General features: G+C 43.9%; 1 protein-coding gene across 9 annotated transcripts in view; it reads right to left on the reverse strand.

Annotated features, from left to right (window-relative positions):
• SLC16A12 (solute carrier family 16 member 12) overlaps positions 1–15,180 on the reverse strand; it is a 46,101-nt gene that overhangs the window by 12,113 nt on the left and 18,808 nt on the right. For 3 of the 9 annotated variants that reach the window (XM_080401640.1, XM_080401639.1, XM_080401641.1), the window contains exon 2: positions 1–203. The exons of 3 other annotated variants lie outside the window; for them this stretch is intronic. In XM_080401640.1, coding sequence (XP_080257766.1) covers positions 1–110 — 110 coding nt within the window. In that variant the 5' untranslated portion in view covers positions 111–203. 3 more of the 9 variants (XM_080401636.1, XM_080401638.1, XM_080401637.1) reach the window with 3 other exon arrangements.

The raw sequence follows: 15,180 nt of genomic DNA on the forward strand, positions 1-15,180 counted from the left end.
CTCGTCACGGCCCTGGTACAGATAGTGACAAGGAAGCAGCCAGCAACGATCATCCACCCCCAGCCTCCGTCGGGAGGGCTGGCATGCGGGGCCCGCCGGGGCGAGGCCATGGCGCGGGCTGGGGTGCGTCCTCCCTCCTCCCCGCCGCAGCGGCAGGGGCCACCCCGCCGCCGGGGTCACCCAGCGCATGGGCCACCGGCCATCTGGGAAGAGAGAGAACACACAGGCAGAGGGGCACTCAGGGTACGCTGCGCCACCATTACCTGCACGCCGGGCTGGGACGCGCTGCTTCGGCTTTGTGGCGTGAAAGCCAGGGCGCTTCTTCAAACCGGTTTGTGAAAATTTGCTGGAAAGCGAGAGCGCCATCAGAATTTGGCCCCGTGATTGGTACCGATCGTTCCAGAGTAACTTACCCAGCAGTTACATCCCAGCACCATACCCTTGCCCCCCGCAAATATCACAGCACATACGCGTAATCCCCATCCATTGCCAGTGCCAGACACTACAGCTCATTTACCTCCAGCGGGCTTCCCCCGCTCACACCGGTCTCTGGCCCGAATTGTATTTTCAATTGCAGTCTTCACTCCAAGTAGCTATTCTTTCTCGTGCACAGTTCAGCGCAAAATTTTTGTTTGAGGGAATACGGTTTTCACCTTTGTATGAAAACGGAACATTCACTGCAAAACCAGAGCAGATCTGATGATGAAACGACCTCCTTGCTCTCACCAGGCAAACCCTAGATGAAGGCTGTAGCCAGGCAGCACACAGGGACTTTGCTGAGCGTGGACAAGTCACTGAAGGTTAGAGCTAGCCTGTCCCCGTCTTCCACCCACTCAAATCAAAGTATTGCCTCCATCCAGGCCATAATGTGGGCTCTAAATGCACAGCGAGTGCTGCAGGACACGGCAGGAGACCAAACAACACCCCCTGGACCCAGGATGAGAGGACGAGTCACACACGCTGGCGTAGCTTTGCTGATGGCTGTGGGTGACACTGGCAGCATGGGACCAGCAGCCCTTAGTCCTTCCTGCACCAGTGACTGACCGCGTGGCAGGACCAGTGACCGACTGCCTGGCAGGGCTAGACAGAGGGACCCGAGACCCTCCGTTTTGCTCAGTGCAGGAACACGTAGTGCTGCCTGTCAGTGCTGGGTTTCAAACCATGTTTTAGCCATCACCAGCAGGCACCCAGCCCCTGGATGAATCAAAGATTTTTAAGACGTAAGCAAACTATCTGGGATGTCTTTCAGTTTTGCTTGGAGAGAAACCTCAAATAGCTTCTACATCACCTAATAGGACAGATGCTGAATATGCAACATTCCCACTGACAAGAACCACAGGCTTCCTAGGAAATGTTACCTATTACAGCACTTAAGAGAGCTGCAGAGTTACTCAAAAGTACAACGCAAGGAAGCAGCTACATGGCTAACAATGTGCCTTCTGAGTCCTTGAAGCTGCTCAGCCAGGTGATGCTCACGGCTTGGTTCTGCAAAGCCCAGAGCTCCCCGACACCAAACAGGAAGGCAGCCCAGAGCCAACTCTAAATGTCACCACAGGTGAACTTTGAGAATTATTCATCAGCTGCCTCCCCTGGGATATCAAAAGGTACATCTCAAAACCATTACAAAATTATTTCAAGAAAACATACATACATTGTCAAACTTGAAGGTGAACAAACTAGAAGAAAACAGGAATGACAAAACAAACAAAAACCACAACTCACTGAAAGCTTAGCCAAATTCCTACTAGGCTATAAATAATACCCTATAACAACACTGTACAGAAGAATGAGTGGACTAATTTTAAAAAGTTTGGTTAGTCTTCTAATTTAAAAAGGATAAGAAAAGTTATCCTAATTATCTGCTTGGCTTTCAAAGCCCAGGAACTGCAGCTGACCATACAAGGCATGATCAAGCCCTAGATGCAAACACAACTCAGCCCATAGATGTTAAAAACAGAAAAACCAAGTGCAACTTTCAAAGATAGGGGTTAAGTCCAAAAGCCGGAGGCTGTGCTGTCATGTGAGGCACCTGAACCGCCACAGGAGGCAAACAGCAAAGAGAACCATTCATAACCTCACAACAAAGTATGTGCTCGTCAAAGCTTTTGAGCAGTGATTTAAGGTAACCATGTTTAAAACAGTGAATAAAATAAAACAGTTTAAAATCAGTGAATAAAAATAAATACAAAAGATGCCAAAAGCGTGTTACAATACCATCCAGTCACGCAAGCTGAATAATAAATGAACATTAAATTATATGAACATTAAATATCTGTTCCAGGTCTTTGTGTATTCCTCAAGTACCATTTATTTTTGCCTCTGTGCTACTCAGCCTGTTAGCTATCACACATTTTACTTTAGCCCAAAAATGCTGCATACTATTTGGAAATAAAAATTACTGTCCTATTTTCTTCCTTCGTATAATAGGCTTTGATAATATTTATTTATAGGTAAAGAGTTCTATAAAGCTTTCTAATGATTCAGAGCCCAAAGCAATGTCCACTAAGCATTAGAACATGTACTAATGCTGTCGTTATTATTCTCTTCTCCTCCATTGCCACAAACATCCGTTTCATCATAAGTTAAACTGCGTTATAAGGTCTTGGCGAGGTCTATGTTATCCCCTGTGTTTATATGGAGTCTAGCATGATAGGGATCTTCACTGCAGCATGAAGTACTATCACAATGTAACCTACAATAATGAACTTGAAGAGAGCTCAGGTAGGATAAAAAGAAAATCTCTAATGACCTGCTTTGCTTGTCACTTCTGTGGCTCTTTGGAGAGAGACACAGTGCTCCGCTTGCTCTGCCTGACTATGTAAATGCTTCAGTCCTTGTACAGAGCACAGGACACCTCTCAGATGGTACATATGACATAGTTACGGTTTGGATTATATGTCAATAATCACAGCAGCTCACAAAGGTCAAGCAAGAATTCATGGCTGGGTTACAGGAGCTTTTGTAAGCAGCCAACAAACCTGGTATCTCGTGCATCAAGGCTCCTAAATGAGTTTAAAGGGTCCCAGCTGCATACTGTCTTTAACAAATTGTTCCCACAGCTGATTAGAAAAACCACACAAGGCAAATGAGATCCAAATGAGTTTACAATTTCAAACCTCATCTTTGAGGTATTCAATTGCTAGGACTTACGTACATAAAAGATCAATGAAAACTCTGGAATGGAGACCAGAACAGTTTGCCTTTTCTGACACAACTTTCTAACACACAGCAAAAAATGGCAATGTAGCTGATGGAGCATTCTGAGCAGCCTCTGCAGGTGCCCACATGACCCCAAGGACATCACTGGCCTCTTCACAAGCCTTTTGACATTTTGTCTGAAGTGTAAAGTTCACTTTTTGACCTTACCTATTTGCTTCAGGACAAACACACAGCAGTGCCAGTGTGTACCCACACCCTCCATCCCTCCCCACTATGTTCAGAAACAAATCCTCTGACACAAACAAATTGAGGAAGAAAGGTACAACAGATTGGCTAACACAGTAAAATAAGAAAGCACATGTGTAGGCAAGTGTAACATTACTCACAAAATCTATGAGAGAGGCTGAAAATGCCTGCAGTCAAAAGTTAGAGGATGCCAGGGACGTGATACAGAAGACACATCCATGAACTTGCCACACACACTCCGTATTTGCCTTCCAGCATGCACTGCTAATTTGTGGGCAGACCACAGATCTCATGTGTAGATTTCATCCAGATGACAGAGAACTTCACAGGGTTTGTGTTACATTTTGAGTAAGCTGACATGAACTATTGGCTGATACTTTATTTTTAACTGATTTTTTTCCCATGTCGCTCCGAGCAGTAACAGTCTTACTAAATATGTGCAAATATCAGATCAACAAGTTATCTGATGGCTAAGGCTGTGGTCACATGATTCTTCATGTTGGATCAATGATGACAACCAGGTCATCACGCAGTAGAATTTGATGCAAACCACCATCACATCCCTGTCTACTTAGATGGAAAACAAAATTCAACACTTTTGTGGGTGTCTGCATCTATTCTAGCCACAAAAAAGCTGATATCCAATCTAGCATGAAGCCAGAGCGGCACAAATAGATTATACTCCAATTTGGTGATAAAGCGTCCCATTACATTGTCCTGCCAAATTTCACTTGAACAAGCAGAGCAAGTACCAGTGCTTTGCACCATGTGGCCACCACATTTTGCATCTAACTCTAAGGCCCTCAAAGGTGGATTTATTGTATTATTGCAAGTTTAATATGTTATGTTCAAACACCTGGTTGATTGAATAGCCCGTAAGAACCCATGACAGACACCTAAATTAGTTTGAACTTTACCAGTGCCCTGTTATTTTGCTCAAGGGTTTCCTGGCAATCACAAGTAATGCAGTTAGATGGAGTTTGCCTAAGCACACAATACATCACAGGGGGACCCTGAGCAATTTAGATATACCTCTGCAGCACTTTTGCAGAGTCCTGGCAAGGTGGGGCTTCTTATTTTGGATCTAAGCAGTATATTTCACTGGCCCTTCTGGAGGGATGAAGATTTCATTTCAAGTTCTGATTATTAAGAGTGGAGGAGGAAGTTCCAGGAGTGTCAGAAAGGATAACAGTAACCCTTCAGTAAGAAGAAATATACACAAAATTTTTCAGAGGAGTCAACAGTCTCCATACAGAGCCCTAACCAATTTTAATGTACAAGCAGCAATAGCTGGGTGCCATGACCTCTGCCTAGATCTCTGGCCCAACTTCCCAGGCAAGCTTCAGATTGGGCCTCAGACCCTAGTTTGCATTTTAGCTGTATGTTAACGTACTTGGGAAGAATTTGATGACATATCAGGCTAAGCAAACATAGATTAGGCATTTGGTTACATGATCGCTTGCTGTTATTTTCACAGAACCCTGCCTGCCAGTGTACACACAAATGGCAAACATTTAATGAGGCTATGAGCAACCAAACCAAATCATATTATATGAAATGCCTGGCCAACATAGAAACAGGCCACCCAAGCTCCCCATCGTAGGATCAGTGCAAATCTCATTGACTTCACACTCACTTCAAGGAGTACTGTGCCTTTCACAGCCACTGAACTAATAGGCAAGTTAAATATTTACCTTTCTTGTTGCTGTATGTCTCTAATAAACACTTATTATGTCAACCTAGCAATTTTATTTTGAGTTTAGAAAACGTAATTTGCTTACACTCTGGTGTGTTTCCCTAATTATCCATATAATGGATAGTACAGATCGTGGACTCTGCAAATGAACTTGAACAGGCAGAAAGCACATACCTTGTCTGAGCAACAGTGCCCTCCTCCCCTTCCCAGCTCTACCTTGGTTTGCTCTCCTGTTGCATCTTTTCCTGTACCTTTCTGGTGCAGGGTAAGACCGTTACTGTTATCTGCTCCACTGTTTGCACTGTGAGGCCTGATCCCCACTGTCTGGGAGGGATATAGCGCTGGTTGCTATTGTAACACCTCCCAGACATGCACTGAAGTTCCTGCTGCTTGAGACAGCCAAAGGAAAGCAGGGTTTAAAGAAAACCTCATGAAGGAGCTCTGCACTTTGCAACCTTTGCTAAATAATTTTCACTCAAGCGTTAAATAAATGTGCTTTGCTATGAGTTCAAAAAAAGATTTAAGTGGGGTGAAGGTGGCAACAAATTCTGCTGATCCCTAAGAAAGCCTTAGTTACCCAGCGTGCCCTGACAGCTCACTAAACAGTGACTCTGATCCCCAAGTTAATACATTAGATTTAATTTGGTGGGATAAATAACCTATCTCTTTACTTCAGCAGCTGTTTTTGAGAACCCTGGAAAGAAAACAACTGTTTCTGAGAGCATCTCTCCTACTCTGTCTGCTCAGCCAGCAGAAAGGCGTGGGTGAGGCTACTAAAAAGGCACCACTATAACCTCGTACCTCATCACGAGGTCCCTTTTGCCAGGGGAAAGGAGCACCGAAATGCACGGCAGCCTAGCAACTGGCCAGCACCGCGATGGGAGCCGCTGACCTTTCAAAACACTGCACGCAGCCAGCAAAGCACTCGCTTCCCCCTCCACCTGCCCTTCCTTCCACCGTAAAGACTTTCTTTAAACAAATTGATTCAATAATGATATTGCAACAGCGTGAAGATGTAAAGCATTTGTGTGATAAAAGACAGAGGAATAGCAGGTAACAGTCACACTGGCCTGACCAGGGACCAGGGGGCTGCTTTTTTCCTACCTTGTTCAGCTGCTCCATTTACAGCGTTGATCTTACATTGAGGTTGGAAAAGACCTTTGAGATCATCCAGTTCAACTGTTAACTCAGGACTGCCAAGTCCATCACTAAACCATGTCCCTAAGCACCACATCTACCCGTTTTTTAAATACCTCCAGGGATGGTGATTCCACCAGCTCCCTGGGCAGCCTGTTCCAATGCTTCACCACCCTTCCAGCGAAGAAGTTTTTCCTAATATCCAATCTAAATCTCCCCTGGTGTAACTTGAGGCTGCTTCCTCTTGTCCCATTGCTTGTTATCCGTCAGAAGACACCCACCCCCACCTGCCTACAACCTCCTTTCAGGCAGATGTAAAGAGCGATAAGGTCCCGCCTGAGCCTCCTCTTCTCCAGACTAAACAGCCCCAGTTCCCTCAGCTGCTCCTCATAAGACTTGTGCTCCAGACCTTCACCAGCTTCATTGCCCTTCCCTGGACACACTCCAGCATCTCAACGTCCCTCAGGAAGTGAGGGGCCCAAAACTGAACACAGTATTTGAGGTGTGTCCTCACCAGTGCTAAGTACAGGGGAAAAATCACTGCCCTTGACCTGCTGGCCACGCTGTTTCGGACACCAGCCAGGATGCTGTTGGCCTCCTTGGCCACCTGGGCACAGTGCTGGCCCATGCCCAGCCGGCCGTCAGCCAGCACCCCCAGGGCCTTCCCCGCCAGGCAGCTTCCCGGCCGCTCTGCCCCAGCCTGCGGGGCTGTGTGGGGCTGCTGTGACCCACGGGCAGGACGCGGCACTGAGCCTGGTTGAACCTCACACACTCGGCCTCGGCCCATCGGCCCAGCCTGTCCAGGCCCCTCTGCAGAACCTTCCTGCCCTCAAGCAGATCAACACTCCTTCCTGACTTGGTGTCATCTGCAAACTCACTGAGGATGCACTCAATTCCCTTGACCAGATCATTGATGAAAGATACTAAAGAGGTCTGGCCCCAGTACTGAGCCCTGAGGAGTGCCATTTGTGACCGGCCACCAGCTGGATGTAACTCCATTTACTACCACTCTTGGGCTTGGCTGTCCAGCCAGCTTTTAACCCAGCATGGAGTACACCTGTCCAACCCATGGGCAACCAGTTTCTCCAGGAGAATGCTGTGGGAGATGGTGTCAAAGGCTTTACTAAGGTCCAGGCAGACAACATCCACGGCCTTTCCCTCATCCACTACGTCATCTTGTCATAGATCAGGTTCATCAAGCAGGACCTGCCTTCCATATCCCCATGCTGGCTGGGCCTGATCCCCCATTTTCCTGCATGTGCCATGTGATGGCACTCAGGACAATCTGCTCCATAACCTGCCCCAGCACCGAGGTCAGGCTGACAGGCCTGTAGCTCCCCAGATCCTCCTTCCTACCCTTTTTGTAGATGGGCATCACTTTGGCTAACCTCCTGGTTAGCTAACCGCTACACATTGGCTAACCTCCAGAATCTTCTGGGACCTCACCAGTTTGCCAGGACTGTTGATAAATTATGAATGGCTTGATGAGCTCCTCTTCCAGTTCCCTCAGTACCCTCAGGTGGATCCCGTCCAGCCCCATAGACCTGGGGCATGTCTAAGTGGAGCAGCAGGTCACTGACCATTTCCTCCTGGACTGTGGGGACTTTAACATAGTTTCTAGCTAGGTTAGTCCTTAAATAATGCAGGTTAACTATAACGGGTAAAAAATATAAATAAATATTTTTGTAGCAAAACCCCTTTGCACAGAAAGCTTAACTCTAACCTACTCAACTCCACTTGGAAATGTGCATTTTTGAGCAACATTCTGAAAGGTTTTTAAACTAACACACACAGCACTCACCATTTCATTTTTCACTGTGATGAAAATAAGAGCGTTCAACTAGTTTCCTTTACAGCTCTTACTGAAATCCTATCTGAGCCTGTTAGCGTGCCCACCCTTAGCAAGGTTATGGACACGCATGTTCCCTCCAACATGTATTTTCTCCCTGAAAGGACAACACCGCTGACTGACTAACTGATAGACAACAGCCATGCCGCAGGGGGGAGAGGGAATGATACCCATCACCGTCTCCATTTTAACATCTTTGTTCCCCTTCCAGCAAATAAGTGAAAATAGCCAAAAATAGTTACAAAAAATATCATGGGGAGTCCCTGCTGTCCAATAACTGCAATTACATAACTGCAACTCCTATGACAACACTTCGAAATTTTTGTTGGGGAGTTGCCGATGACATCTTATGCTTTCAACATACAGATGTGTCAGAATTTTCTGATAGTTGCTATTTTTCTAATATATCTACATTTTTCAATATATCTTCATTTTCCTAACTTTAAACACACAGTGGGTGTTCTGTAATGGTTGTGGAAGATTTTATGTTTGTTTCTTTAAGTTATGTATGTTTATTGATGCATAATTACATTACATTTATCTGTTACTTCTGAGTTTTATAACATATCATTAATGATGACTAAACATTTTGTCAAGCACTTCTCATTTATGGTTAAACCTAAGTATGTGATACTTCAACTATTTTCTGAGTCATCCCTATCTCTCCCAGGATCTACGCAATTCTCTGGATCAGGCAATTATTAGTATCCTATTATATCCTTAAAGAAATGTTATCATAGGATATTGTTCTTTGGAAATTCTGAAAAAGTTTTATATTCAGAGTGGTCTTCATCTGACACTTTCCCCACATCTGGTATATTAATTTTTCCATCTTCCAGAAAGTCTTTCCCTGAGAAAGAATATCACTGCAAAGCTGCCACGGGACACATGAGAACGCAGCACTTTTTTTTCTCAGACCATTAAGCAGTCAGTCTGTGGAAATCACTACTCTCCCTTTCTTTTACCAATTCTGCACCCCAGATTCCACTCCAGTGATAAGGATCCAAAGATCAACCTCTCTTAGGCTAGCTGGAGATGACCTGGCAATGGAGATACCAAGCAAATGTTCTGATCGCTCCAGAGAAAATGAGGATGTTATCAGGCACCCCAGGAGTACTCAGGCATCAACAGTGCAACTGTGCCTGGGTAAAACTGAGGGGCTGAAGCCTATGGAGACACATCTTTCCGCACACACCTGGAAGTGCCAAAGGCCACCCAAAAGGCCAGCGCAGCTGCCGACAGCTTTTATGTCTTGTCTCTGATAAGAGATCAGTGCAGATGGACACTGGTTCCAGCACACACTGCTGGTGGGGGGTCACAGCCTGGGAGGTGCTGGCAACCGTACTGCAGTGTCCTGGGAGAGCTGCCACCCAGCACTCAGATGACCCTTGGCAGGGGGGAAGCCAAGAAAGCAGGGGGCAGAACCACGGGAAACTGATACACCCTCACCTAGAAGTCTCAGTGATGAATTTACAGAGAACGCACTTGTGCTTTGAGATCTTTTGCACTTCTCATCTTTTCAGCCCTTTTGTTTATGGGAAAAGCCTTATTCAAGTTAAGCAAAACTAATTTGGTTTATAATGTCCTTGAGGTTCCTGGCTGGGTTTTAGTAAAAGGAAGAACTGCACTTAAAGTCATCTTTTTACCCTGTTATTGAAGTTTTCAGAGCCCATGCAGCATTGCTGGGTTTTTAATAATTCACACGGAAAAATATTTTTCACTGTTAATTTACAATATTTGAATCTTACACAAGTGTTTTCTAAAGGGAAAAAGGGGATGACTATTCTAGAAAACAAATTCTGTACCTACAGAACAAGCTATCCAGAAGATTGCCCCTATTTATCTGATGTTCCAGGGCTGCTGTTATCATCATTCATCATCATTTCCTTCAATATGCAAGATTTGTTTGCAAAAACTAATCAGGCGTGAAAAGGCAAGGTGGGTTATTTCCTTTCGTTCACACGTATTCTGAAACAAAGCTATTAGGATACTTAATGCCATATGTGCTTTTCCAATCTACAACACACACCATATGAGAGCAAACGGTCACTGTGACTTATTTTTTGTGGGAGGCTTTCAGCTTAAATGTTCAACTGTAAAATTAAGATAGCCCTACTATCATTTCAAAGCCACTGTTAATTTTCCCTTTAATACTTATAACTATTATTGCAATTAATATATTAATGTAGTGGTGCATTAATATGATCCTCAGCAGGAATGGAAGACAAATCTCTAAATACTGGAAGGACAACAGTTTAGGACAAACCCCAGGATGTCTGCTGTTTCCTGAAACAGGTTTCCAAGAGCAGCTACTGATGACCACTGCTCTACAGGGTAAGGTATTTCTGAGAAGTCATTGCACAGTTAGTGACATTAAAAAAATCAAATATATTTTTAAATATACACAATATATACATAATATAGCCATAGATACATACCGATGAACACATCTCTGTACAAGAAGGCTTATATGTGTATCGCTGCACACCACTCCAGAAAATAACAGGGAAGCTACTAGGCTGGGAAGGAAACATCAAATACTAAAATGAAAGAGAAGGAAACAGATGGAGGCCATGAGGAAAAACTCTTAGCATGCCATAAAGAAAATAAATCTCTGACCAGGAAGAACATATTTGACAGCATGCACATCATGAAAACATGCATCTACTCACAAGTAACTGTGTCTCAGTGAAATCACACACTGAAAATTAACAAACCACCAACTCGTCTTGGGCAGATCAGCACATTCTTCATGCTCAGTCTTCCATTCAGCCTCACCAAGCCATCCATATTTCAACTAGATCCTTGATTAATAGCTTGTTTTAGCTTTTAGGGCATCTTTAAAGGTTTGAGAAAAAGTGCCTCAGGTTCCCTCTGCGGAGTGAACACTGATGCAGCTGCTCCATTACATCATTTTCAGGAATGATCAGCAGTAACTTTCCATGCAACTTAAGGGGGTACTTCTGCCAATTAGCATTGTGGCCCAGAGACACAGTTTCTCAATTCTATGTTAAAGAATGTTTATCTGCATGGAGAATGCTTTTGCTTTGGTAAGTGAAACATGAAAAGAAAAAAAAAAAATCTACCTGTCCTGTTAAGTGTTTTACCGTTTCTCTCCAGATTTCTGGCTATTCTAAATCTTTAGAAGTTAATTTCCATTTTCGTTTTCTCTGGTGTTCCCATACAGCTCCTCAGCTTGTATCCTCTCGGCTCCATAGACACTCAGAACCGTTAGCATGCAGAATATTACAGTGGGTGTTCACACATGCCTGTGTTCACCATTAAGGACTGGAGATGCAATTGAAGAGAATGCCTGAAGAGAGAGCTGACCACATGGGATTAGTTTAACTCATAAAAAGCACAAGACCAAGGACTCTGCAGCAAAGGACCCAAGGGTTCCTCTGGCAGGAAAACTAACCTGCAAGTAGAGAGGGCAGAAAGGTACAGATGAGACGTTTGAGTTATGCAGGAAAGCACCTTTGCCAGACTGTATCGTGTTTGTCTTTTCAACAGCTACGCTGAAAAGGCAGATGGCTGTAAAAAAAAAAAAAAAGAGTAAAAGAGCCCATGTAGAGCAGCAAGACAAGACGTTAGGGAGCCATCTCATTAAATGTTAGACAGCAATGATAAGAGCATCCATAAAAGGCAACATTTTAAAGGACTTGAAAAGGAGAAGGGGGGTAAAGACAGAAAGAGACTGATGTTATCTACAAAAAAACACCTAAAAATTTACGTAAGAACTGGTCATAAAAGAATTTATAAAAATTCTCCATCTCTTCCTCCTATTAAATCCAGTCCTAATTAGAGCAGTGAAAGCAGCCAAGCATTTACAACACAGAACCAGCCCAGCCTGCCAAGCCTCCCGCAAAACACCCAAACACTTCCATCAGCAAACTTGCAAATGGAAGCACTTCAGAAGCAACCTATGCAGGCTTTGCTGCTTCATGGGGTCCTACGGACCAGCTGCAGCCATTTATCACAGCATCTTGCACAACTGCCTTAGAAAGTTTATAAAAACAAACACCTGTGTGCTGGTTTTGGCTAGGGTAGAGTCAATTTTCTTTGTGGTAGCTAGGATGGGGCTGCATTTTGGATTTGTGCTGAAAACACTGTTGGTAACACAGGGATGTTTTCGTCACTGCTGAGCAGCGCTCACACCGAGCCAAGGCCCTTTCTGCTCCTCACCCACCCCACCAGCGAGGGGCTGGGGGTGCACGAGAAGTCGGGAGGGGACACAGCTGGGACAGCTGCCCCCAGCTGACCAAAGGGATATCCCATGCTATTGAACGTCATACACAGTATATAAAGCTGGGGGAAGGAGGAGTAAGGGGGGTTCGGGACATTCGGAGTGATGGCGTTTGTCTTCCCGAGTCACCGCTACTCGTGCTGGAGCCCGGCTTTCCTGGGGATGGCTGAACACCTGCCTGTCGGTGGGAATCAGTGAATGAATTCCTTGTTTTGTTTTAATTGTGCGCACGGCTTTTGCTTTACCTATTAAAATGCCTGTATCTCAACCCAGGACTCTTCCCACTTTTCCAATACTCTCCCCCATTCCACCGGGGGCAGCGAGCGAGCGGCTTTGTGGTGCTTTACTGCCAGATGGGACTAAACCACGACAACCTGGCTAAGAAATTCAGTAAAAGATTGTAGAAATAAGTATAGGCTTTCAACCTGACACCATGCTCCCATAGGAGTTATAAGAAAGTTTGGTTTTTTTACAAAAAGTAGTCCTGGCTCCTCCATCTCAGCTTCCTTGTTGACATTACTGGTCAAAGAGCCATCGTGAAGAAATGTATTTGCTAGCTGTTCAGATTGGACAGTCATACGAGTATCATTTGCTCAAAATCTCACCACATGTCAACTTGGGAATGAAAAAACAAAAGACTTAAAAGGAGGACTCAAGTTATCCTCTTATCCCGTTATTCCAGCCAGCCTTGTAATTGTCCCTTAGCTAGATCCCCTTATCAATAATCCTTTTAGTGGGATCAGTTTCACTTTAAACAGCTTATTACATGGAAGACAAAAGAAGCAAAAATAATTCAAGAACGATCAGACAACAAAAAGTTATATCTAAACCAAATGTTTATATCTTGACACACAGAGAAGGATATTCCTTAAAATCTTCTCTAGGTGACATTAAGTTTTTTTCTGTGAAAGAGAACAGGCCCTGGTGATTTTTTTCAATAACATAATCTATTTATGATGGAAATTCACACCATGTAAGGAATAAACTACAAATATTATGACAACATAATTTAAATTGCATCTTCTAAATTGCCTGAAAGAATAACTTGGAGTATCCCAAAGAACAGTTGTTACTGAGAACTGTTGGTTCACCCATAAGTTCATCAACACCATAATAACAAAAAAAGATAATCTTCATGTCACGTTAAAACTGATAAAGAGAAATTTTAAAGTCAACTTAATATCTATTACTTAGCTAAGAGATCTCTCTCACTGAGCTAAGTTTCCATTTCCAGTTATGTAACACCTGTGTAAGTTCGTAGCGTGAAAAACACTTGGAAGATGTTGCTAGCAATCTCTGCCTATGAACCTTCCCCAACAATGCTCTGTTGCACACTCCAAATCCTGCATCGGTAGATCATTATTCTTCTTGAGCAGGCAGGTCACATTAGGGCAAGTTGCATTTGATAAATTTAAAATTACTACAGACTTCCAAATACACCTGAAGAAACACAAAATCCCAACCAACTTTTAATCAGTCCTGCAGTGCCAGCTGATTTCCCGTTCCTCCTTCACAGCCACCCTGAAACACACTCCACTTGCTTCACACATCATCCTGCCCGTCACCACCTTCACATCCTCCAGCTCTTTCCCATTTTTGCCCCACCCAGTTTTTATTTAGTGCCTCAGGGCCAACCGCGCTGTCCTTCCCTGTCAGGAGGCATTGATACATTGACAACATAATTTCTGTGCTTGCTATATACTCTAGGAGCAATAAAACTAAAGTTTTAAATTTTCAAGGAGTTTGTCCAAGGAGTAGCTTCATGTACCAGGTTTTCACAACCGTCTCCCAAGATTTACTTTCTTGTTTGCATAAAAGAGTAAAGTTGCCTACTAAAGGAGTTCTCTGCAAAATCTGGCTGCTGATATGCCCAAGGTGCTCCTGCAAGAGCTCTTATTCAAAGTATTTTGTTATACCATCCTTTCAGGCAAACAAGCAGGTACTTTGGAAACTCTGACAAGTGTAATTTTGCCATCAGTCCTGCGGGCACTGTTTCTGTGCAGCACGCACCCTAAACACAAGGCAGAATTAAGTCACATGGGTTGCAACTCCCTGGAGATTACTCCCTACTCCAGTAGCTTAATTAAGAATAAACTAGCTGTGTGGGCTAATTCTGTTTATTCTTTCCAACTTGCTACCCCATCAGACTAAATTAAAATGGACGCTGATAGAACAAATTCTGATCGCAAATGAGAAAGAGATGAAACACTGCCGTCATGAAGAGCAGAGGATGGTGGATCAGGCAGGGGATGAGCCACAGATCATCCTAAATTTCCTGTTCTCTCTTGTGCTGTATTGCTTTACCTACTGCCCTGCATACCTTGCATCTGGATTCCTAAGCAAAACAAAATGGTAACTGTTCAAAACTTGATCTGCGCTGTGCACCACTGAGCTAAAGAACAGGATATAGAAATAACAGTGTTTGCTTCTGCAGGAGGCCAGCTCTGGCTAGGATGCACAGGGATGTCTCTGCTACAAAGGTTTTTTGCCCTGCCAATTTGCAAAAATGAAGATTAAATCTGACCGATTTATTTGTTCTCCGATTATATCCTGTTTTGGCTGCTGAGATTTTCACATATTTAGGGTGGAAGCCAGGTCCTTCAATTCATAATGACACAAACTGAGTGTTTTTGCTGAGAGTTTTGGGGTCCTTTGTGATTCAACACATTCAGTACGTTCTTCATCCAATGCCAGTTTCTCTGTGGTCATCAAGTTGTATTTTATGGCAGCTGCATTTCCCAAATTAAATATTTGGGCCACTTGTAATACAAAGTATCAGATTCACAGAGAAATAGTCTGAACTATTTTAGATGAGGAAAGAGAAAATATTAATTCTATACTTAATAA

Source organism: Falco punctatus (assembly GCF_963210335.1).
Source record: "Falco punctatus genome assembly, chromosome: 9".
Taxonomy (NCBI): domain Eukaryota; kingdom Metazoa; phylum Chordata; class Aves; order Falconiformes; family Falconidae; genus Falco; species Falco punctatus.